At 41.1% G+C, this 24,214-nt stretch overlaps 1 protein-coding gene across 1 annotated transcript in view; it reads left to right on the forward strand.

The window, feature by feature from the left end:
* LOC119169170 (transmembrane protease serine 9) overlaps nucleotides 1–24,214 on the forward strand; it is a 100,842-nt gene that overhangs the window by 35,175 nt on the left and 41,453 nt on the right. Inside the window, exons 2-6 of the mRNA XM_075884298.1 lie at nucleotides 2,357–2,543; nucleotides 3,191–3,326; nucleotides 5,034–5,178; nucleotides 8,025–8,170; nucleotides 12,010–12,213. Coding sequence (XP_075740413.1) covers nucleotides 2,357–2,543; nucleotides 3,191–3,326; nucleotides 5,034–5,178; nucleotides 8,025–8,170; nucleotides 12,010–12,213 — 818 coding nt within the window. The remainder of the gene's footprint in view (nucleotides 1–2,356; nucleotides 2,544–3,190; nucleotides 3,327–5,033; nucleotides 5,179–8,024; nucleotides 8,171–12,009; nucleotides 12,214–24,214) is intronic.

The following is a 24,214-nucleotide window of genomic DNA, read 5'->3' on the forward strand; positions in this document are numbered from 1 at the left end:
ATGGAATACTGTTTTTACAGTGGCGCGGGTGATCGCTTTGGTAATAGAGGTGTTGTCGATCTGTTGGTTTGCGATGTAGGGTTGTAGAGAGCTTGTCTTCTTCTATTGTTATAGTAACATCAAGATAATTTATGGTTGCTTGCGAGTAGGTGCGTTTGAAGTGTATGTTCCGATGTACAGCGTTGTAAGTGTCGATAAAGCTTAGAAGATCATCCTCGCTGTGGGTCCAAAATAGAAAGATGTCGTCTATGTATCTTCTGTAAAACAGCGGTTTCAAGGAACTTTGCGCGAAAAATTCCGATTCTAGCTTTCGCATAAATACGCTGGCGTAATTGGGTGCCAATTTGGTGCCCATAGCAGTCCCGCTGATCTGTGGAAAATAGTCTTGGTTAAATTCGAATGAATTCAATTCGAGGATTATCCTCGTCAAAGATGCTATGGCAGAAAATTCTGGGGTGTTAGATTGTGTATGGTCTCGGTACATGTTTTGTAAGGCAGCTATGCCATCATCATGAGGAATATTTGTACACCATGAAGAGACATCAAGAGTAACCAAGTACGAGTTTTTCAGCACACACAGACCTGCAATGTCTAAAAGAAAACGTGTGGTGTCTTTTATGTACGACGCGAGGGTGCATGGAATGTGGCTTATTAGTTTGTCCACGTACCCTGATATGGGTTCAGTTATTGTACCGATGCCTGATATGATTGGTCGACCTGGGTTACCCAGTTTATGAATTTTTCGGAGGATGTAGAAGCGACATGGACGAGGATATGCTGCTCGCATTAGTTGTGGATCTTTTCTGCATCAATAAGTTTCTTTAGTTTTGTTGATAAGATACGTTTCTATTCGTCTGTCGGATCACCTTGGAGGCGTTCGTAAAATTTTGAGTCGTCTAGCTGGCGGTATGCTTCTTGTAAGTAGCTGGTTGTATTAAGGACTACAATTGCTCCTCTTTTGTCAGCGGGTTTTATAATTATGTCTGTCCTAGATGCCGGATTTGTCATACTCATTTTTTCAGATTTTGTCAAGTGTCAACTTGACAAAATCTTGTCAAGTTGACACTTGAATTTTGTCAACTTGGCAAAATCTTGAAAAATGAGTATAATAAATTTGAGCTTGATATCATGCTTCATTTCGCAATCATCGAGCAAAACATTTGCATCGTGTTTCATATGTTTAAAACTGCACTAATTTATATTATAAGGGCAAAATTTATAGAATATGATGTGCACCTTAAAGGCATTCGAAGCTAGTGAGTGTGTGTATGGGATGAAGTTAACTCTGACCTAGTTGGCTTACTTTCCTCGATAGGAACACGTGGCAATAAATAGATACTTGCCACACGCGCCGAACCAAGCATATGCACGCACCCGCTTAGCGGCGCAGCCATTTAAAAAACTCATAGCACTCATCCACTAACACCTTTGTTGTCGTTCTTTTCATTTTCCTGGTCTAAGCAATCAAGATTCGTGGCTCATATGTGCATAGCGTAACATTTTTATTCAAATGAGAATATCAGTCATACCTTTAAACCCGAGTCCTCCGATCACTGCACGGCGTTTTGAAGGGCAAAGCTTCTTAAAGCGTGGATTGGTCGTCACCTGTATGTATGCATCTAAGTAGTAACCACACCACAGCATATCCACGGGTTGATTGAGTGATATGTGGGGTTTACCGTCCCAAAAGCACCATATGATTATGAGAGACGCCGTAGTGGAGGGCTCCGGAAATTTCGACCACCTGAGGTTTGTTACGTGCACCCAAATCTGAGCACATGGGCCTACAACATTTCCGCCTCCTTCGGAAATGCAGCCGCCGCAGCCGGGATTCAATCCCGCGACCTGTGGCTCAGCAGCCGAGTACCTTAGCCACTAGACCACCGTGGTGGTGCAGGATATCCACGGAGTGAATGACGATAAGGGGGGTGAAACTTCGGAGGGTTTTAACGTCAAACCGTGAATTATCTACAGACCGCGTCCCTCCGTCGTCTGCCTGTGTCTATTCAACGCACGGACAGACGAACGCCCGGACGGACGCATGGACGGATGCAGAGACGAACACAGGGACGGACGGACGCACAGAGAGGCGCACGGAATGGCGCATGGGCGGACGGATAGATGAACGCACGGACAGGCGCATGGACGGACGGACGCATACAAGGACGAACGGACGCACAAATGGATGGATGGACGGATGGATGGATGGTTGGTCGGACGCTTCGCCCCCCTCATCATCATTCACTCCGTAGATATGCTGTGGTTTTTGTAGTGCACGTTTGTTAGCGGTTCCCTGGATCCCATACGAAGGTTACTGATCGTGCCGTGATACTGACTTCATTGCCCAACGTCGCAGGTGAAGCTTGTGGTCAGCCCTTGGTCGAGCCGCAGCTGGAGCTTGAGGACCGTATTGTAGGTGGGCAACCGGCAGTTCCCGGCTCGTGGCCATGGCAAGCTGCACTTCACAAGCACGGGACGGGCCATGCTTGCGGTGGGGCCCTCATAACTGACCGCCATGTCATCACAGCGGCCCACTGCGTCTGGTGAGGGCATGTCAAACAGCGCGTCGGAACGTCTGAAATGTGTCCTGCTCCAACACGATCACTTCGTGTGAAAACAGGAAGAAAACTTTTAATAAAAAATGATTGAGTAACAGTGCACCGTTCGCGTGGCAGCTTGGTTTGCAATAAACCCAGTAAAAATGAGCTTTAGTAATTAAAAATTACGCAGCATGGAGTATGGTTTCCCTTTACATAAATATACTCGCCAGAGATTGTTCAGGCACTAATCTACTTCAAGTTCTTATCCTTATAGGTAACTCTGGAATGTCGAAAATGTTTGCGAAAGAAGTTAATAAAAGGTAGTTGAAAGAGTGGTATAACTCATAAAATGAAAATTACTTCAAAACTAAAGTTATACTACTGAAGCACACTGCATGAAGAGAACCTTTAAACTAATAAAATTAGAATTGCACGTTGTTGGAAGTGTCTGTGAAATTCTAGTAACTTGTCACCATAAAAGTGCAAGAAACATGAGCTAGGGTAGTGATGTACTGTAGGTTTTCTGCGGCTAATACAAATTGAAAAGTCATAGTGCTACTATGAGATCTAACCATACATAACCAAACCACGATTTGGCTACCTTCCTGTTTCAAGACACGTGTGCATTAGGTCATGTCACGCCCTCGCAGGACTCACCAGCCGGGTCAGCAGTACATCAAGGTGCATCTTGGCGGTCATTATAGGGACGTGCACCAGAACAGTGAAATATGGGAGGAAGTAGAAGAGATATGCACACACACTAGCTTCAATAATCAAAGAAAATCAGTGAGTATATATACTGTATATAAACTTACAGCCCACTTTTACCTTACTGCCTGCTTCGGAGAAACAAATGTGCCAATTGAGCTTCAACGTTAAATTCGCAGGCTTAATCTCCTTCACTGTATAATACGTGCAGTGAGCAAGCTAAAACGTTATACTACCTTTATCAATTTAAAAAGAAACTTTGTATGTTGGTTTCACCAGCTACAGAAAAACAATTATTCAGATATTACTCAGAAACGAGGTGTGTTTTGTGCAGATATTATTTTAATGACATCACTAAAACGTTTATTGAAGAACATGATATAACAAGGGTACCAAAAATGTTCTTTTTATCTATAAGGCTTCTTTCTATAAAGATATTACACGGGTTATTCGTATTCCTATAAATGTGCTCCAAAAATTTAAAACGCCACAACTCATGACTTATCCACTCAGTAACACTATTTTTTATCGCTCACCCGTTATATTATTTGCCCAATACTAAATATATAAATTATCAGCAGGATAAAAGTAAACTAGTAAATAAATATCAGGGAAATCTAATTCAGAGACGTCTGCAAATGATTTTCAGCTGATGACCAGTAAATAAATAGGTACAGATCTTTAATATGAATAATGTTTATATGCCATATATTCAATTGATGTGCGGGGTTTCCGGCACACTGTTGCCCCTGTTTTTGACAGAGATCAACGTCAAGACAAGAAAAATTTTTTGCTTGAATTTTCTTTCATGTTTCGGCGCTGGTATTCCGATTTAGTGCGGCCTAAACAATACAGATAAGTTTTGTAGCCTCTATACTGCTAAGTCACTGCAACATTGCTAGGTCTCACGACTGTTCATTTTCGTGCATGGCGTTTGTCCGATTTCTAAAGTCTGTACCATATACAAATAAAGATTGTTCGTTAAATTTATTTTTCATTTTTGTCTGAAATTTCGGTCAATTATTGTAACATCAAGACGAAAACCTGTCAAGTCAAAAACTGAACCTGTCGAAAGTTTGGCAAAGACAACCACAAAAGTAAAATGCAAACAAACGTTTTGGTGATATCTGGCGTATAATATTACAGAACTATCCAGGGCACATTACAGTTTCGAGGCGGGCAATCAATGCGGTGAAGGTGTTGAAACGCTTGAGAAACTGAGCTGCATTTTTACTAAGGGTATTTGTGCTTAACAAACAATTGTTCCTCTTGTGCAGTTGTATACAAACAATAAGACAGATGAGTGTTGAAGACTGAGTTCTTTGGCGATTCTTTGTGAACGTCTTACACGTGGCCATAAATTGGAAGATATAAACAAACATTCCCAAAATATAGAAAATGTTCCCGTATTTCTCAGGATTTTCTTAAGTATCTGTTGGAAAGAGCTCTGCAAAAAGTTTATTCCTGGTACGTAGTAACAATTTCGCAAAACAGGCATGAAGTAATTGACCATAGCCAAAATATTCATCTTGTCCAAACAAGTTGACATTGCTTTCACTTCGTTATCATTGGTAGTTTAGGGCTTTCCAGTTTAGGAATATCTATGTGTGATCATCAACCCCAGAGATGTCTTCGAGGATGTTGTCTTCGAGATTACCTCTTGCGGGCGAGTTCCAAACGACCCTCGTACAATATAGCAATACATGCATGTTATCTTTAGTAACTTTTATTGCTCTTATTTATCCTAGCTGAACAAGTTCTTTATTCTCGCTGCTGTTTGTGCAGAGCTTGCGTGGTGACATCGCCATTCTGAAGCTGAAGAACAAGATAAACTTCACGAGTGTAGTGCATCCAGTGTGTCTTCCAGTAAGCTACGAAGAACTGGGTGATGGTTCGCACTTGTACGTCACTGGCTGGGGACGCACTGGTCGTAAGTACGCAGCGGCATGCTTTGAAGAGTTTAGTCCTGCAAACGGTACTCAGGTTTGAGCCGTGTCAGCTTGTTTTCGTTGTCTTCCTTCTGTGCGCTATAATCTATGCCTATTCCACGTGAGGTGGAGGTCTCAGATGTCTTATCGGCGCTCGTATCTCTAGAAGCATCACGGGACGTTGCGTTCACCCGCGTTCTTTGAGAGAAAGGGTTTTTTACAGCCTTGGTCTAGTGGCCCAGTAAAGGAATTAGGACGGGCCCTTCTGACCAGCACCTCGTGACACCATCGCAAGAACCAGACACGCACGAGATTCCGCGTGATGTCAACAAGCACTTTATTTTTTTCTTGTTTACGCTGTGATAGAAACGACCCGACATCTTCGCAAACTGAGCTGACACTATCGGGAAGAGATTAAAGCTATTGTGACCAGACAAAGCAAGAAAATCACCACAAAACACCCATTTGCAATTACTCTTACGTAATGGAAATGAAGATTAAACCGCTAGAAAATAGTCGTAATAATAAATTATTTTACGATACCAAAAAGATGTTAGCAGTGAGATGCCCTTTAATGAGAAAACGCGCAAAAAGAAACTGCAAGTGGCGACGCCACCTTCTTGTTTCTGCACCAGTTGCTGGGACTTCGTACATTCTTATGACTTGTACTGGGGCCTAGTTAGTTCCAAGTGAACGAAAACAAACATTGTCTTCGGGGCTAGCAAATTACTCGGCAGACGAAGTAATAGAACAATGCATACAGCCACTGCTGCCGAAATACCAAAATAATGATTAAAAAATCACTGGCGTCACTACCAAAAATTTCGGCGGGCATTCGAAAGTGATTTTTACGTTAATGTTCAAACCTGTAAAGTAACCCCGGGTAGCGAAATTAGCAGCACTGCAAGTTTCAGAGTATATTTATATTTATGATCTAATTTATGTCTGATTTGATTGATTTATATGTGGGGTTAAAGTTCCAAAACCACAACATGATTATGAGAGACGCCGTAGTGGAGGACTCCGGAAATTTTGACCACTTGGGGTTCTTTAACGTGCGCCCAAATCTGAGCACACGGGCCTACACTATGTCTGACGTCAGTCTCACTTTCAGGGTAATAATTACTTTTTTTGCGAACACATATCCCGGCTAGGCAGTTTTGTTGTTCACTTGCTCATAGCGCAGAAGTTCGCATGTTTCTGGCATATCCTAATGCATTTGCACGAACGTGAGCTTCCTTTTACAAATTTGTCCCTACACTTTAATATAAAAATTCCAATAATGTCTTTTACGCCTTCCACGTGTTCAATACGTGCTAGGGTGTATTCACTTCGTATAGAACACGCAAAAAAGTATATCCGCTGCATTATTCTTGAGCTGGCATACACTTTGTAATTTGTGGAGGCTAAAGTGGAACCAGCCAGTTTAGGGAAGTTCGAACGGTTGGTAACAAGTTTTGTCGCTTCCTGGCGCAATAAGATTCAGTGAATGAAATCACATCGTTTTAACTGTAGCTGGTAAAACACAAGGACCTATATTGCTATCACAAATCCTGAACTATACGTGATGAAAATTCAGCATTATATAAACTTAGCGAAATGTGTGAAGACTTTGGAAGTTGTAAGGTTTTTAAACGACGCCTTATCAATTGTATCAACCAAAGAGAGGTAACAAACGAAGGGCTTTTTTTTCTCGACACAACATTATCGATTGTAAACAGACAATCAAACCAAGAAAAGCATGAAAGTGTTAATTTAAGTATCGGTTGTATGTTGTAACAAGTGCGATATAAATGAAGTAAAGCAAGCGAAAAGGCAACTTGCGGCTGGAAGAGACCGTACCTAAACCCTTCTGATAACGTGACCGATGCTTTGACAATCGGGTGTGTTATTACGTGGTCAATAATTTTTTTTCTCGTCCACTTTATTCTAGGAGGCCATGTGAAAATAGTGAATGTCGGTTCATAAAGTCTCATAGTTTTGGGTGATGATAGATGCGCCGTTTATCGCCGATCATTTTGCCGCATAACCCATATGTAAACGCAGGTTTCTTCAACGAATATATGGAAAACATAACACCACCCTTCGTTGAAAAAATAGAAGCTGAAAATGCCAGTTTTGTGTGCATCGTAACGTCTGCTTGAAATGAAGAATTTTGTTGGTTATTTAGCAGTATTATCAAGCGCTAATAAGTAATGTTGCTTTAGTATCATTGTCAACTCCTCATTTTTATTATAAAAGTTATGAACTGCTGACTTTGTTGAAGCACGACGTAATGGAAACTTCTACGCTCGAAGACAAGATTGTGAGCCTCACATTTATTGAAGTTCCTTTGCATGACGCTCAGTGTCATTACAGTAATGACAACAGAAGCACACTTCGTATTTTGAAGCAAGTTGGCCTCAATCCTCTAGAGTATGCGAGCATACCTCACAAATGATCGGCACCACATTGTCAAAGGATCCCGACACGGCACTGTTAATGGAAAGTAAGTTAGAAAGCAAACTGGGAAGTTGGCCCTAGTGCAAAGACACACATCAGTGATGTTCAGAATGGAGCTACTTATACTGCGATATGCAGATTATTTATGATTTGCCCTTGCACACAAAGGACAAGAAAATTTTCGCATTTATATCTAAAACATTGGGTATTATCCCCGTTTTAACGGTCGTCTGATTCTCACACATACCAAGTTTGAATTATCAATGTCAAATATCCATGAAATTAATAAGTTAGACTCGTAGAAATGAAATAAATGACGCAAATCATGTCATTAACTTGCGTCGCTCTCTGTGTTTATAAGAGGATTTTGTGTTGTATCGGAAATGCATTTATTTCTGTTTTATCGGTCGAGGAGTCGGCAAAAGTGAGGCTGCAGAACTGAAGCAGACGTTGACGAAGTCGATGAGCACGGAAGCTTGCCGGGGCCACAGTGGTCGCAACATCCCGCCGACAGTACTCTGCGGTGGTCACGAATACGGCTCATCTTGTGACGTAAGTACTGTTACTGAAACCTTATAATTATTTTTTTTCGGACGATTGCTATTTTATGAACCCTGGTTTGGCTCTGCAAATGCACAAGAAACAAAGTCCACGATAGATTTGATTGGCTATTTGCAAAACCATACGTGACGCAGCGTTTCACAGTAATCAAAGCGCATATTTGTGGCTCTTTCATATAACTAGCTTTAGTTACGTTCTAGAACGTATATATATATATATATATATATATATATATATATATATATATATATATATATATATATATATATATATATATATATATATATATATAGTCGACGTCGGAACACACGAGTTTTATGCAATCAGCAATAAATAACCCAAGGTAGGGTTGTTTAGAAGTATTCTATAAGTTCTTATTGCCGATTCCGGTAAAAAATTGGCCGCCTATCAGCGCGCTACACTGCAAAAGTCGTCAAAAGACGAACGTATTCTGCCGGTTTTACTTTGTGAGTCATCTGGCTTGTTTCAAAGAGAGGGTTGTATTTCATCAAGCGTATGTTTTGCCTTGGCTCAGACAGCGTCTCCTCTGTTTTGAATCAGCCGCATCTGGCTAGCTTTGATAAAATAGAGGAGGCACTGCGTGAGATATGGACGCCATCTGGCAGTGGTGTAGGGATACATGTGGGCAGTGGTGTAGGTAGCTGTCCTATACTGTCGACAGAGGGCTTTTTGTGTATAGCGCTATCTTTTAGCGCAGTGTAAGAAACACTAATGCTATTGAATAGCGCATCCGTGTTCTCTCGTGAAGGAATGCTTCACCAACTAGTACTTACCTGATAATGTTGCATACAACTCAGATATGCGTAATATTTGTTTCTGGATCGATTCATTGAAAAGTATGAACGCATCCACCAGTTTATTAGGGCTGAGCATTTGGAAAGTGCTTAAAATTGGGCCGTGTGGCTGAATCGTGTGATGAACAGACACGTAAAAATAAATACAGACCAGAGCTTCTGCGTTAAAGTATCCCAAGAAAGACTATCGTCTTTAAAAACATGGCTGATTCAAAATGAGTTTTAGGGGTGAAGCTCCTTATGCCGTGGGCCCTTGTCGTAGTTGTAGCCACATCTCGTTTAGTCCCTAGATTGTCCGCTGGATGTCGGTACTTGTATATGATGAATATATGATGTAATGTTGTGTGATGGTGGTACACGGATTGTTCACTAGAAGGATGGGCGGACGGACAGACAGACGGATGCATGGACGAACGGATGCACGAGCGCACGATTACACGGACCGACGCATGAACGGAGGCACGGATGTATGCACGGATGCATGAACAGACGCATGGACGCTTCGCCCACTTACCATCATTCACTCCGTAGATATGCTGTTATATTTTAGGGCTTATTTGGTGCGTATTGACAAGAACTACTTAGTGTAAAAAATGCAGTACACAAAAAAAGAGTCGTGCAGAGAGAAGCGGGTGTCCCTTGTTTGTCTTTCTTTCGTGCGGTGTTATTTTTTTCTTGCGCTATGTATTTCTTGTCATGATGACTTGTTCGTGAAAGGAATCGTTGTAATGTTCTGTGATGAAGGATTTGAATTACTACTTCATAGAAACCGGTATAAATTGAAACGGGCTTTTGCAGAATTCGTTGAATGTTTATCGTGCATAGTGCTTTGAAAAATTGTACAACGCTTGTGGTGTTGGACAGCTACAGCACCGTTTGGCATGTGTGTACTCACGTTGACAATTAGTGGCCTGACTACATTATAATAGCTAGCACATGTGATCATGATTTCAACATTGTAGGTGGAGTTGTAACATGTCTTGGACACAGAATATCGTCATTTCTTTACCAAGATGACATCAAAAAGCACATAAATCGCACTGGTATCCAATATACACTTCTTAAAGCGCCGTTAACTGTGCAGACAGACATCACGATGAAAGCTTCGGAGTAGCATACTTAACAACGCCTGCACTCACGAATACACTACCATACACTGAGCTACAGCAATATAGAAGGCAAGTATACTTCTAGGTTGAGTGACAAACGCCCGATGGCTCTCCAGGCTCGACTAGCCTCTCTATCGCTCCAGCAAAGCACGACATTCGCCAATCGACACCACTACCCCTCAGCGCTACCTTTTTCTTCATTTCTATTAGTCATTGTTTTCACACTCATATTAGTGTTTGGCGGTTAAACACCATTGGCGCAAGTGGAAGCTGCACCAATACAAGAACAAGCTGTCAACGCCAATACGAAGCGAAAGGCAAGTAATACAATGGTTTATAGGACGACTTCTCGATGCTAAAGCGTGGCCATCATCGCTCTCTGGTGTGAAGACGTTCAAAGTGAATCGTGGCCAAATTCCTCTCTGTTGGCGCTCATTAGTCCCACCACGAAGTAATTTGCCGCGTTCGAACACCAGCGCCTCCCTGGAGCACATCAAGAGGCTGTGTGTTCGATACTCAGCGGCGGGACTATTCAATATGTTCTTATTGATTTCCTTCAGTACATTTGGCCAACATAACATTTATGTCAAAAATACATCAGTGGTGTCTTGGAGAACCACGAAACGGAGCGATATTGTATTCATTATGTTGGAAAACGCTTGAGTTTCGCCTTCATAAATGGATTGTAAACCGCAAAAAGTAGCATTGGTGCTTGTAATATAGCCGTTTCGAAGTGTTCCAAAACACCTGTGTTTCACACAGCAGGCCTGCGTTTTATTTTTACTCAAATCATAGATAATTATTAGTTGATAATTTCATTCAGTCTGAAATTTTCTCTGAATACCGACACCAATTTGTCACTCGCAACAAAGCCGATACAAACACCATGTTTTCTGCGAAACGAACATTTTCAAACTGTCGTGGTAAAAGTAAAGTACGACATCTTCCACACTTTTGTCCTACACCTGTAAAAAAAGGAGATGAACAACAACAGCGTGGTGATTTTTTCTGTCACAAAAATTAATTTTTTTCATCTTCTTGGTTTGTTGGCTCTTCATGGTTGATAATATCTTGTCTGGCTATGCGCTTAGGCGAGATAGCTCAAGCACGATAATATTTGATAATCTGTGTACCATAAGTACATGTTTTCAGGAACAACACAGCAAATCCTTAATGCGGTAAAGTTAGCGGAAACGTGCGTTTTTTTTACAAAAAGAAAGCGAAATGACAGCAGTTGCGAACCATAACCAGACAAATGAATTTATTTAACAAAAATATTTAGCGTTAATTAGCATTTACGCGAAATGCGTAGTGCACAACGCTTATGAAATAATTGAAAGCCTAGGTAAAATATTCTCTGCGAAAATATTCCACTTTTTTGCCGCATTATCATAGGATAGTCTTCTTTCCTGGAAACTTGATCGATATTTGGTATCTACACTTTCCTAAGACAGGAATATACTTCTAACAATATACCCTGCATGATCATTGTTTCTTATTCCAAAAAGTGTTTTTTTAAAGAGTGGCCTTGCTCTCAAATAATACTGCTTATTCTGAAAAATATCTGGCGATTAAGAGGTGCTTCGTGAACGGATAATAGTTAGCTCTATTTCCTTTTTGTACCTGCTACATTAATTGGAAACGTCTCTAAATCTGCCGTGTGCCGTTTCTACGCATAGGATAGCGAACCGGTTATCTCGACTAGTTGATCTGTCTAGCTTTCCTTCTCTATCATTTCCTCTGTGTTATTTGATTTTTTGCGAAAGAGCTTGTGGTGATTTCTATTTGGAATGCGGTGTAGCAGCATTCTACTCTGGTTATCCTGATTGATCGTTTATTCCTTAATTGATGAAAATTGTGCATTTTAATGCATTCATTGCAATAATTGTTCATGTATTGTTGACAGGGAGACAGTGGAGGTCCCGTAGTTCATCGAAGCAATGGAACATGGACACTACACGGCATCGTCGTGGGTGGTCCTCAGGAATGCGGTGAAGAGGACGAGCCACTGTACTTCGCCAAGGTGTCACACTACGTTCGGAACTTCATCGACGTGTACGTGGATACGAAGACTAGTCGAAAGACGTTACGTAAAATATGTAACTTTCTATGAAGCAGACAAATAGTTTGCTCAAATTGGGAAAATTGAAATGCGCAGATTTTCCTTCCCTGCTTGCACTTGAGTGTGGCTTGCAGAATTTGTGTATTGTTGAGAGCGTTAAGAGCGTAGAGAAAGTAGCTGCACTCTGAATGCAAGTCAGTGCTGGGTGGTCGCGATTGCTGATTGGAACTCCACAGTGTCAGGCAGTAGCGGGATGTAGGGCAACGGGACTTTTTTTACATGTCCTGGCTTTGATCAAATATTAGATCAATATGTACCGCCACTTCAGAAGAAACATGAAACGCTCTTTCAGTAAGTAATTCCTTGCAGATTACGTTTTTGTTGTTTCTTTTTATTACTGCGGAACTGTTTAGGAGTGGCGTAGCATCGGTCGCTTGACGAATTCTCCTAAATGACCATCATTATGACCCATTTGTTTGTTTGTTTGTAGCCTCTAATCCATGGCTCATACCCACTCTAGGGGATTGGCCAAGAACCGCGCATATTCTTCGTCTTCCTCACCGTGATCTGCTACACTCCCAATACACGTCTGTCGATCAGCTCGCTATCGGATGGAATAACACTCATCGGTGAAAAATTATAGAGAAAAAGATTGTTAGAGAAAGACAGACAGAAGAATTTTCTTGTGGCAGAATTAAAGCCCGTGTGCACATGACCCGAAGGAGCATGCTAACCACTAGGCTATCTGGGCTAAGTAGCAGGGCGTAGTATAGCTTTGTATACTACAGCAAAGCAAGTGGCTAGGAAAGGCAAGTGAGGGTGAGGAGAAAAGAAATATAGAAGCGAGCAAGGAATAAAAAGAGCAATAAGCCAGAGGAGAAAAATCCAGAAAGAAAAATAAAGTAAGAGAGACAGAACAAAGTGCAAGGCAAAAAGAGACAAATAAGACATTAGGAACATAATAAAAAAACAGAATAAATAAAGAAGATAGAACTGTTCAAGGGAGAATTAAGACAGCCCAGCTTCATACATTTTTAAACTAGTCATCACTAGCATGAAGCCACCCAAATTTTTGTTTCTAGTTGTAACTTATCAATTTGTCAAAAAGAGTAAATTTAAGTATGAGGCAGCTCCTGCAACCTACACAACAGACCGCTTTTTATTGAAGCTTCAAAACTAAAAAAAAAGAAATGTCGTGTAAACATACAAATCAAAGTATTTTGTCCGAAAGTACGGTTCAGATGCAAAAAACACACTTCTCATTGAAACAGTTCAACTAGAGTTCCACTGCCAGAAGGAAAATTCAATAAATTGTCTGAGTCTTCCTGCGGAGTACAGAACAATCTTGTTCCCTTCACGCAGCCATTTGCCATGCTGAAGAAGCCAATTTATGCTTGGAAGCCAAAGCTCGTGTACTAATTAGAAATCCTAAGGGTTGTATGAAATGCGCAGGGTCATGCGGAATGACAGAGTCTGAAAAATGTGCTGACCACCAATTTGGTTCCTCCAGCATGCCACACGACGGCGCAGGTAGCATTTCATTTGAAATATGTGATGACGGAAAGTAAATATATGAAACAAGTGCACAATTTACGACTGCTAATGTTTAGAAAAAGTGTTTCTTATTTGCGGGCGTCTCACGGAACCTCGCCCTTTAATAGTGTAATATTCAGGAACCCTCTAGTGCAGAATCATCGTCTTGTATATTTTCGCGTGTTTAAGTGCACAACGGTGCATAATGATAGAAGTTTTAGTTTTTGCCAAAAATAATTTACTGGGAGTAGAAGCTGCAAAAGCAGGCATCTACGGATGGGTAGAAAATTTAACAATGGAAACACTTTGTCGCGGCGTGTTAACAGAACTGTGTAAAATATCTAGCGCTCCAGGTTGCTTGGTGCTAAAGTTTCACCAATTTGAAATCAAATCTGCATGTTTTAGTAGCAGACGCACCCGTTATTAAGTAATTTGGCATGTATAAGAAGATACTCTTTGTATATACTTCACTACAATTCTCACCATATCGCATGCCAATTTTGTGCGCTGTATTCATTGACGAATAAACCTTCATCCATAACCACTCTTTGAAATGTGTCCTTACTTTTATATAAAATGTATTAAAAATTTTTCACGTCTGCATGACGCTGCTGAATGAGCTCAGCATGGACCGTACTGCCAAACGTGTCCTCCGCAAGAAGTTGGAGAAGTTTTTTTTATGATAGTTTAGTATTTGCGAATGTGCCTGCTCTGACTAATTAGTGACACAAATGTCTCTATGGATCAGTCTTAAAGAAAGAAATACCAGCAGATGCTGTGATTTGTTGAAACTAATTTAACCAGAAACAATGAGTGTGTAAAGTAATATGATGCATTTTGTGGCTTTGGTCCAAGCGTTATGAGTGGTAGATAGAAGTATTTTTGAAAATTAAGCAGTTGTGTTTGTTTATCTGGCCAACCTGGCATGTATACTCCATTGGCAGTATATTAGGGCATTTTTGCTACAGCACACATCGGCACTCGTATTAGAGCTACACATCAGTTGAATTGAAACAATACTCATGCTATGGTGCGCCAAAAACAAATTGTAAACGCATCTTTTCGGCATATATTTGAGGGGTGTTCAATGCTTGATTGTAATTCACTAAGCCATTGAAGTAAATGCATAATGTTTATTTAGCTGTTAGGAGACCGAACAACTAGCACTGCAATGTAAGCTCGCACTAGCGAAGAACACCAACCATTTCTCCAGCTGAAACTAACGGCAGAAGTAACTAAAAATTCTCACGCATTAAATTTGTCTACGGCGTCAACCGCATTGTTTCTGGCTTAGGATGGTTCCAGTAGGACCATCAGCTTTGGTATCGAACATGAAAATAACCGACTAAAAAATGGGTACGTCTTCATTTCCTATAACTCTCACAAAGTGTCTTAAAAATGTTCGATGCTTCTTTTTTCACTTCCTGGTTTTTTAGCTACGACGCATACGCGTAAAACACGGGACGTGGTACGCAGGTATGCGCCCCGAGGGACGGGATTATTATTATTTTATTTAATAATACTGTCAACCCTCCAAGAGGGTCATAACAGAGAGGACAATACAATTACATACATAAAAAATGTACAAGGTACATAAAGTTGCGTAACACTCGGCACTTCACAATGAAAACAGGTATTTCATTAATACAATTCAGAATACAAAATAACAATTCAAAATTCGCTGACATATTCCAAAATAATGGACATGAGGTCGCTTACATCAAACTCAACAATCTCGTAAGTGTGCCTCTACAGCATTTTCGAAGTCGGTGACATTGTTTAAAACAACAATTGCGTTTGGTAGTTTGTTCCACATTTCTACGACATCCGGGAAGAAAGAATATCGAAACATGTCAGTATTTGTTTGGTATGGTTTTATGACGCAATCGTGGTTAGTTCGGGGATTTATTTTGCCTGGGGGGTGTAAATATTTGAACTTATCAATCTTAAGTTGATCGTGAATTATTTGGAAGAATACCTTCAGCCTATATTTTTTTCTCCGCAGTTCAAGGGTATCTAAGTTGCATCTCTGTAACATCAGCGTGACCGATTCCTTTCTTCGGTATGTTGAACAAATAAAACGCGCCGCCAGTCTTTGTATTCTTTCCAGCTTCTTCTTAAGGGTCGCTTGATGGGGACTCCAAACAACGGCTGAGTATTCTAGTATCGTCCTAATGAAGGTGGTGTATGCAATATGTTTTACGTCACGCGATGCATGTTCCAGTTTTTTCCTCAATATGTACAACTTGATGAGGGTGTTCCATGACGTATCCAAAATGCGTGTCATGTTATTCATATCGTAAACAATCAGTCATCTTCTTGGTATGGTGTTGACTGTCTGTATCAGTTTTGATATATACCAAAGTACGGAGTAGCCACCAAAGCAGTAGTCAGATTTTTCCAGTCTGCACAGTAGTCCTTGATCTGTAGCCGAGGCTCATGCATATTTGGTTGCACACTTTAAGCTACATTAAATCGGCTCACTCCTCAACTTTAAGGAAACAGAACGTCAACATTATGAAGTCAGCATAACACAGACGCACATGGTTTGTGCTAACATTGCAAATACTGAAAAAAGACGCTATGAAGTGCCTAGTCACACAATGAATGAAATTCCCTGTCTACTCAAGCTATCACACAAACCCCCATCGAATGTTGTACCATTGTAAAAAAATAATAATTAAAATAAAAGACAACAATGCCAAGAAAAATATATGGAATGTTCTCAGTGTGCGTAATATTGAAGTGAGGAAAACAAAGCTGCCAAAAAATGATTTACACTGGCAGAGGCATAACCTGCAGCCTTCGAATAACACGTCCAATGTTCTACCGCTCAGCTACGGTGACATTCATCCCTCCGTTATCTTTAGAGGGTATATAGGTACATTTAAACGTAGGAGCTTCAGACCCCCTTGGCAAGTTTGGATCCTGCCAGAGGCAAGTTATCGTTTCGCCTTCTTATCTTTCTTCACGTTTATATTAAAATTACTTCTAATAACATCCTCTACACTTTTGCTAGCATTATTGTGTGTTATCATCCGTATCACGTCTATAACGGAAAACAAGCCCTCATATGTACTTTCCTTCAAGGACAGTATAGTGTAGGTTTTTCACATACCAAAATTTCTACCAACCGTTGATAAACGATTAACTGGGAAACGTTGACGCAACCTACGACAGCATATTGAAAGTCGTTAGACCGTCCAGTATACCGGCTACCAATTGTCCATCAACTATTAGCCGCTGATAACCAAAGAGATTTCCCAAACTACGTTCAATAGACCCTGAATTAGTATGCTGAAGATAGTATACAAAAGCTTTATAGCGCTGTATCGACCATTTTCAAACCATTTAAGCAACAATTTATGTACTTTAGACCACTGGTAACCAATAGAAATTTTCTAATCACGTTCAATATCCACTGAATCAACGTGACAAATACAGCATAAAAAATTACACCATCTTCTGCTAAAGGGAACAATTTGTAGATACCGACCAGAAGGCTCTAACGCTTGCAGTGGCGATCACATTGACGCTGGCTTTATAGCGGTGGTGCTCACAAGACAAACCCGTGGAGGCGGAAAGCACACAGTGATGGATTGGTGTTTTCTACTGGAACATGCCAATCGCTACTAATTAGCAGTGAGATACAGAAGACTTCAATTGGACGCACAAACCTGCAGTCTAAGTTTTGTTAAATGTGCCAGCTGAGAACTTATATTGTTCAACAACGACCAGGAGAATTTCACACCGGCACTACATTGGAGGCAAAGATCCATTGCCTCTATATACGGGGTGGCCTCTGAAAGGTTGTGCAGCCTGAGTAGTCCCTTTTTTTTTCATCAAGAAACTTGCTAGCGGACGCTGCTTGCGTTGGCATTGCAGGGCGAGAGAGGGAGAACGTAGGGGAGGAGAGAAAGGAGGAAGGGACGTGCATGCGCATTGGCATTGTAAATGCCACGGGGAGGAATGATGGTGGTGGTAGCGGTTAGAAGAGGAAAAAGGCACCTAATTTCGGCAGCTCAGTAGGGAGCACGGCGCAGTGCCTAAGGGAGGAATGCCTACAGGAGGGGGGGGGGGGGGAGCGAGTAAACGTTCGTAGACATTCACTGCGTAGAGATTGCGAGCCGAAAGGGGGGCAGCATAGGAGAGGAAGGAAGTTGCGCATGCGTAGTGTGACTGCGGACGCCGAGGCCAACGCCATGGAGCATATACCCGAGCAAGAGGCACTTCGCATCTATGGAAAAAAAATCTAGCACTGTATCGACCGTCTTGAAGAAATTGCCCAATGATCTATCAACTGTTGGTAAATGTCCGTAATAATGTAGCATATATACTAGAAGAACATTTATTTAAAAGTTGTTCCACTCTTTCGCAACCGTACTATGTGCCGTGCTAACAATATTTTGTGTACTATTGGTCACTGTAGTGTTATTCATGTATGTTGCCTAATGAAGATTATTCTTGCTTTAGGAGTACGGCCGAATATAGATCCAAACATTTCTGCGCTACATGGTCACTTCTGTTTGCATTCAAGGGCATACACCTACACTTTACTTGGTGCCATCCGGAATTGAGAATTATCTCAAGCAGACAACATACCTTAAAATGCTTTGTAAACTGTAATAAAGCAATCATTACGCACTTGTTAAACGCCCCACATCATTGACATTGTGTTAACTACAGTAAGGCAGTACAGAAAACTTAAAGTTATATGCAAGTCAAGAAATATGCCAAGAAAATATATTTTAAATATGTGCCAGCAGCTTCGAGTACACGTCTATTATACTGACACCGGCAGTTACTGACTGAACTCCCGATGAATGTTAGCAGAGTTTCGGTTAAATATGAGGCAGCACATTTTAGGTAAAACGTTTACATTTAACACTATGTGTGACTGAATGCATAGTTATGAGTGTTTTAGTAAAGAACAAAACTTCAAAATGGCACTTCCTTTGTAATTAAACGGTCTACAACATGGCAAAACAACAACAAGTAGTAAGAAAATTATCAAATACAGAAAGAAAGAATATTTAGGATAAGTACATTGTCCATACGAGGCAACTTCAAAGAATAAAGTAACCTCTGCTATCTCTCGCACCATTTCAGTACTGTAAAACTGTCGAGTTCGAAAGTTATATGGGAAGTGTCACTCCTAATCATGTTTTATTTGTTAGGACTCTAAGAGTTGGAATTCAAATTCCTGGTACACCATCTACGCAGTCTAAACTTGGCGCCAAGCGATTCTTGTATGCTTTAAGCATTCAAAGAAGGTTTGCAATTAATGCAGAAGTCATTGATGCCGTGAGCAATAGGCGATAGGTGCATCAAAAAATTGCGAACCGTTGTGCACAGTTTGCTATAGCGCAAAAATAACAAAAAATATACACGTATGATCCAGCTTTTTATTATCAGAAGAAAGTTACCTTCTTTAACAATTCTTTTACCTTTTGACTAACGTTGATACATGGTAAGTACCAAATTAACACTTTGGAACCATAGGACTTTACGTTGGAGGCATCAAAAGCCAGAAACGCATATTGACGCTGCACACACATCTGAAAAGCAAATTGAATTGCAAAATAGGCATGTAAGGCTATTCGTAGAACGTGCATGCTTTTAGAACAATGCTGAAATGCATGACCACAATCTTGCCGAAGATTTATTTACTGTTCGTTGTAACTAAGCGTAAACATGTGGGTTACAATGTAAGAAAATGTGACACGTTAATGTATTGGTTTTCGAATACCTTATGTGACCATTCAAACACCTCCACATCACTAAGTCACAGCTCTTCACATTTTTTAGCGCAATTCATCTTCGGCTGCTCCGGCGACTTTGGTTCCTTCGACAAGAGTGGAGCCAGGTTACTCCTTCTCTACAGGTTATTCATAAGCACAAGTCTGAAGTAAAGACTAGAGTAATCACCAGTCTTTTACAAGACAGCGTAAGGCACATACCCACATTACGCTGGAATTTTCTTAGTTTTCTGTGGATATAAATGCAGTGCGTGGCCAGCAAATCCAGTTACACTTGACTCCTGTGAGAAGGCGAAAATGGCATGCAGAGCAATAACTGCAAAAAAATTACGGTCTTGCAGAATTTCTTTAAAGTAAAACATCTGAACAGTACTTTACCTTCTTAGTGAAAACTAAAAGACATTGATGCCAAGGAAACTATGGGGAATTTTTTCATAGTGTATATGTTTTTTTTAAGAAATTTGGATGGCAAGATAACTTACCACTGGCTTATTCGTCAGCTGCCGCTTGTAATAGGATGACGTCCTACGTGACACCAACAGGCGAAAAAAATACGAGTGTCTTACATTCGCTTTAATAACTTCTGAGGGTGCTCACTGATGTTGCCGCTTTTGAATGCACTGATAGACCCTGTAAAGAGAATGGAGGGATGGCAAATGCTGTAGCTCACTGGTAAAGCATTGGATGTATAATTCGGAGGTCACAGCTTCAGTCCCTGCTGGTAGCAAGTAATCTTTTCGTCCACATGTGTTTCTTCACATGTACAATATATTACTTCCGAACACGTCCCCTATACTTTTCCTGACATAATTGTCTTTTCGTTCGAAATATTATTGTGCATGAAAATGATGCATTAAGCTTACACGTAGTTTCTTTACTCATTTAGCTCACTAGCGCACCAACATAATTATACGACTCTTAGGCGAACGCGCTACCTATAAGGTGTATGTATTGACAAAGTGTTATTGCGTGTCTGAGTAATGTGATTGAATGTAATTCTGTGTGTGAGCAACGTAAGCCTATAGCTAACAGACACCGTCCACGCAGAAAAACTAATAAACAAAAATCATGACTCAGCGTGAGCCGGGCGTCCCCACAACTCCGTTCAAATCCTTCGCCGAATCACAGTCGCGCATACACACTGTATTACGCTCCCAAACAAAGAGAAAAACGTCTGCCCGCGATTAACATCACACAACTTTGTCTTGATCCTTCTAAAATGACAAACACAGACAGACTCGCTACATTAACAAATTCGAACTAATAGTCTACTAGAAAAAGCTTAGTTCACGGCGTTTCTATCGCGCTCACGGTGTTAACAAAGCGCCGACAGCGGCAAAGTTGGCATACACTTTTCGTTTGATGGGAGCTCCTCTCCTAAGTATTGCGGATCTTCGCAACAATCATCACCGGCGGAACACAAAAGACTAGCACACAACACAAGCACGCTTCAAACAACTCGACTTTGAACATGACCCTCATGGTAGCGAGATACAAGCAGCAAAACAGCAAATAATTCTGGTCCCGTAGGCGTCAACCGTTGTCATCATAAATAAAATAATCGCTCTTACTTCAAAATAAGAAAAGATTGTGAAAATATGATGTATGTCCCTTTTTGATGCGAACAATATTTCAACTATATTTCCAGTCTAAGCGCGCGAACTTTGAATTGTATGAAGGCGGGCTCAATTTTGAACGTTTGCTTGTGATAATTTGAGTGACATATGTAGATTAACATCCCAAAACCACCATATGATTATGATAAACGCCGTAGTGGAGGGCTCGGGAAATTTCGACCACCTGGGGTTCTGTAACGTTCACCTCAATCTGAGCACATGGGTCTACAGCATTTGCGCCTCCATCGAAAATGCAGCTGCCGCTGCCGTGATTCTAACCAGCGACCTGTGGCCCAGCAGCCGAGTGCCTTAGCCGCGAGACCACCGCGGCGGGGCAAAGCGTTTGCTTGTGTGTAGATTTGTTTTAGACCTCCACTTCGTTAGGATATCTGTGCATTGCTTGAATGGCCAAGTAGCCTTTGAACCGGCAGATGATGGGGCACTATAGTCGAGTACAACCTAAGAAGGCAGCGACTTTTCCTTATTAAAGGCTGATGTACACGAGCCTGCACCAATAGACGCGCACTTCGGGTAACGTCATGCGCTGGACTACACTCAAGCCGCAGAGCCAGCCGACGGAGAACATGCCTAACAGTTCCGCCCTCGCTTCGAACTGGACCGAGTCCCATTGGCTGTGCGTTTCTTTTCGACGGGGTGAATTCAAATTATGTGTGGCGATCTGTGATGCCGGAAATATTATTATGAGTTTACGATACCGAAGTTATGCAGCATGTGTTTGTTCTGAGCTGTGATCCGGCGAAGAGAGATTGCAGAGAACAGTGGTGACGCTGCACTGTGCTACATCTGGAAACAGGATCCCGTGGACACATACCGATGCAAACAAACGTCCTGCGTGTTTGTTTCAAGGTGCTTTATTTGCACCTAAGTGAAGTTACAACGAGGAGAATATGCAAAGCCTGGTATCTACTGTGAGTGGCGGGTTTGTTTTGTGTACTGTGCCCCTGCTTTTCTAGTCGGATGTGGCGAAGAGATGGAGCAAAACCATTATCAGGGTAAATAAGAAAAGCGTGCACGAATGAAACCAACCTTCAAGTTTCCCAACAGAAAACATTTGCGAAAGCAAGCTCGAACGCAAATATTCGTTGCTGCCAGCTGAGCGCGCAAATAACCGATCGGTGGTGGCAGTGTGATAAGATAGCCGAGCGTTGTTCGAGTGTTGTGTGGCACTGTTGATCGATTGCTTTCCACCAATGCTCACAATCAGTGACTTACACTCGCTGCTTCAGAGAATGTCATTGGATTATAACGGTCAGGCGTTTGAGAGCAGTGTTTGTTTCCTTAATGTTAGCATTGATGCTAAAATGAAACTATGACTGATACACTAGTGCAGTTACAAGTGAGCTTGGCATGAATTCGTACCGCTGTGTGGCCTAGAGCTACGCGCCAGCTGTAGAATGCCTGCTGTGACACAATCGCGCATAAGTTGTGCTGCTAGCACAATGCTTGGTTTTCCACAACACAGCTTAGTGCTGCTTTTTGACTGTTGTGATATGTCGCTACTAAAAAGTTCCTATGACAGTGAAGGCAATGGATCTATTACGTACATTAAAGAAAAGTACAATAAAGTAGGCACAACTGCTTGTGAACTCAGTCCTAATAGTTCTATTCGCGCCTGCGTTAAGTGTGTGTTCGTCTTTGTGTATATTTGTTATTTTCCCCTTTTTTATTTTATATCTGTTTTTGCGCTCAAGTTTGTGTGAATGTGTGTGAATATATGAGTGCTTTCATGTGTGTATATGTTTACTCCCACTTCTCTCCTTTTTGCATTTGTTTTTGCTATTCATACTGCGCCACATCTGTTTTTACAATTTCATTAACTCGTTGAAGATTGCTGAGCATTCTTCAGGTATGTTAACATGACAACACAATGCTAGCAAAGTTAATCAAGTTAATAGCTGTGCTTGCATTTGCGGGACGTGCCTAAGTCAGAATAATAAATTAAAAATTGGCTATGACAACACTTCAATTGTCAGTGCAGACTGCTAAAAGAATCATAAGGTGTGCTCCGACTACTGCTATTTTACTATGGAGTGCGTCGCATTCGACGGTGGCTGCCTGAAAGAGCATTTTGGGCCTCACTAAGCTAATATTGTGTTATATTTGGTCTCTTATTTGCATTACTTGTGTGAGCCTTATTAGCATAACAAACAATGCAGCCGTATGAATCTGCTTTGACATGCAAGCAAGCAAACAGTGACAGTCAGTTTCATGTTGACTGCTGCTCTTTCACCAGCACTCGCTATGACAACCAGGGCAAGATTGATAAAAATAAATGGGGGCGCCTTCCTCCTCGCCCACCTTTTTTCTTTCCCGCTTTGTCATCTAGAGGTTTGACGCTTTTTAGATTTAGCTGCAAAGAACACAAGTCATATTTACTCTAAGTCTTTGCAGTGTGTTTATTATCACCTGGGCGTTCTATTTCTTGCGGAGCACGTGGAGATATTGTAGTCGCAACAATTAACTATATCAGGAGGCGAACACACATGAACAGCATTTAAACCTGTGAAGTACGTTGAATCATAGTAAAAGAAGACTAAACTGTGCGAGAAGTTAAGGCTAAAAGAAGGAATGCGTGCGACATCTATAAGTGAGGTCCAAGCACCGTGGGCGTTTGTTCTATTCTTCTGGACCTATGGTATTGTTTACCCTCATTTCAAGAGGGAATATTTTCGCTCGAAAATCAGGGAGTGCTTTTGTGAAAAATATCTTCCTCTATCTGCTTCATCTTCACTGATTGGGTAGCGCACGCTTTGGTCGTCTGCGTGCAAGCACTGCTGAAGTTGACAGATGGGCCTCCTTCAGAAACTGTTCGCACGTGCTTACAGTAAATACGCTACCTATTGTCTAGTTACTATTATTTCCATACAACGCGGATTTCACCGGTTCTCGTTATAGAGGGGTAATTCATATTGTATATGGCACTGATCGCAACAAGTAATACAAATGGCTTAAAATTACAACATTTTTAATTTGGAAAGAGATAGGCCAAATCTTCCAAAAAAGCTAGCGCCTATAAATAAAGAAATTCATGTGTAACTTTTTGATTAACACTCGAAAAACAACCACAAATATTTTTATATATGCACAAATCGCTCGCTTCTGATCATGTAATACGGTCGG

This window comes from Rhipicephalus microplus, unplaced genomic scaffold, assembly GCF_043290135.1.
Source record: "Rhipicephalus microplus isolate Deutch F79 unplaced genomic scaffold, USDA_Rmic scaffold_28, whole genome shotgun sequence".
Lineage (NCBI taxonomy): Eukaryota > Metazoa > Arthropoda > Arachnida > Ixodida > Ixodidae > Rhipicephalus > Rhipicephalus microplus.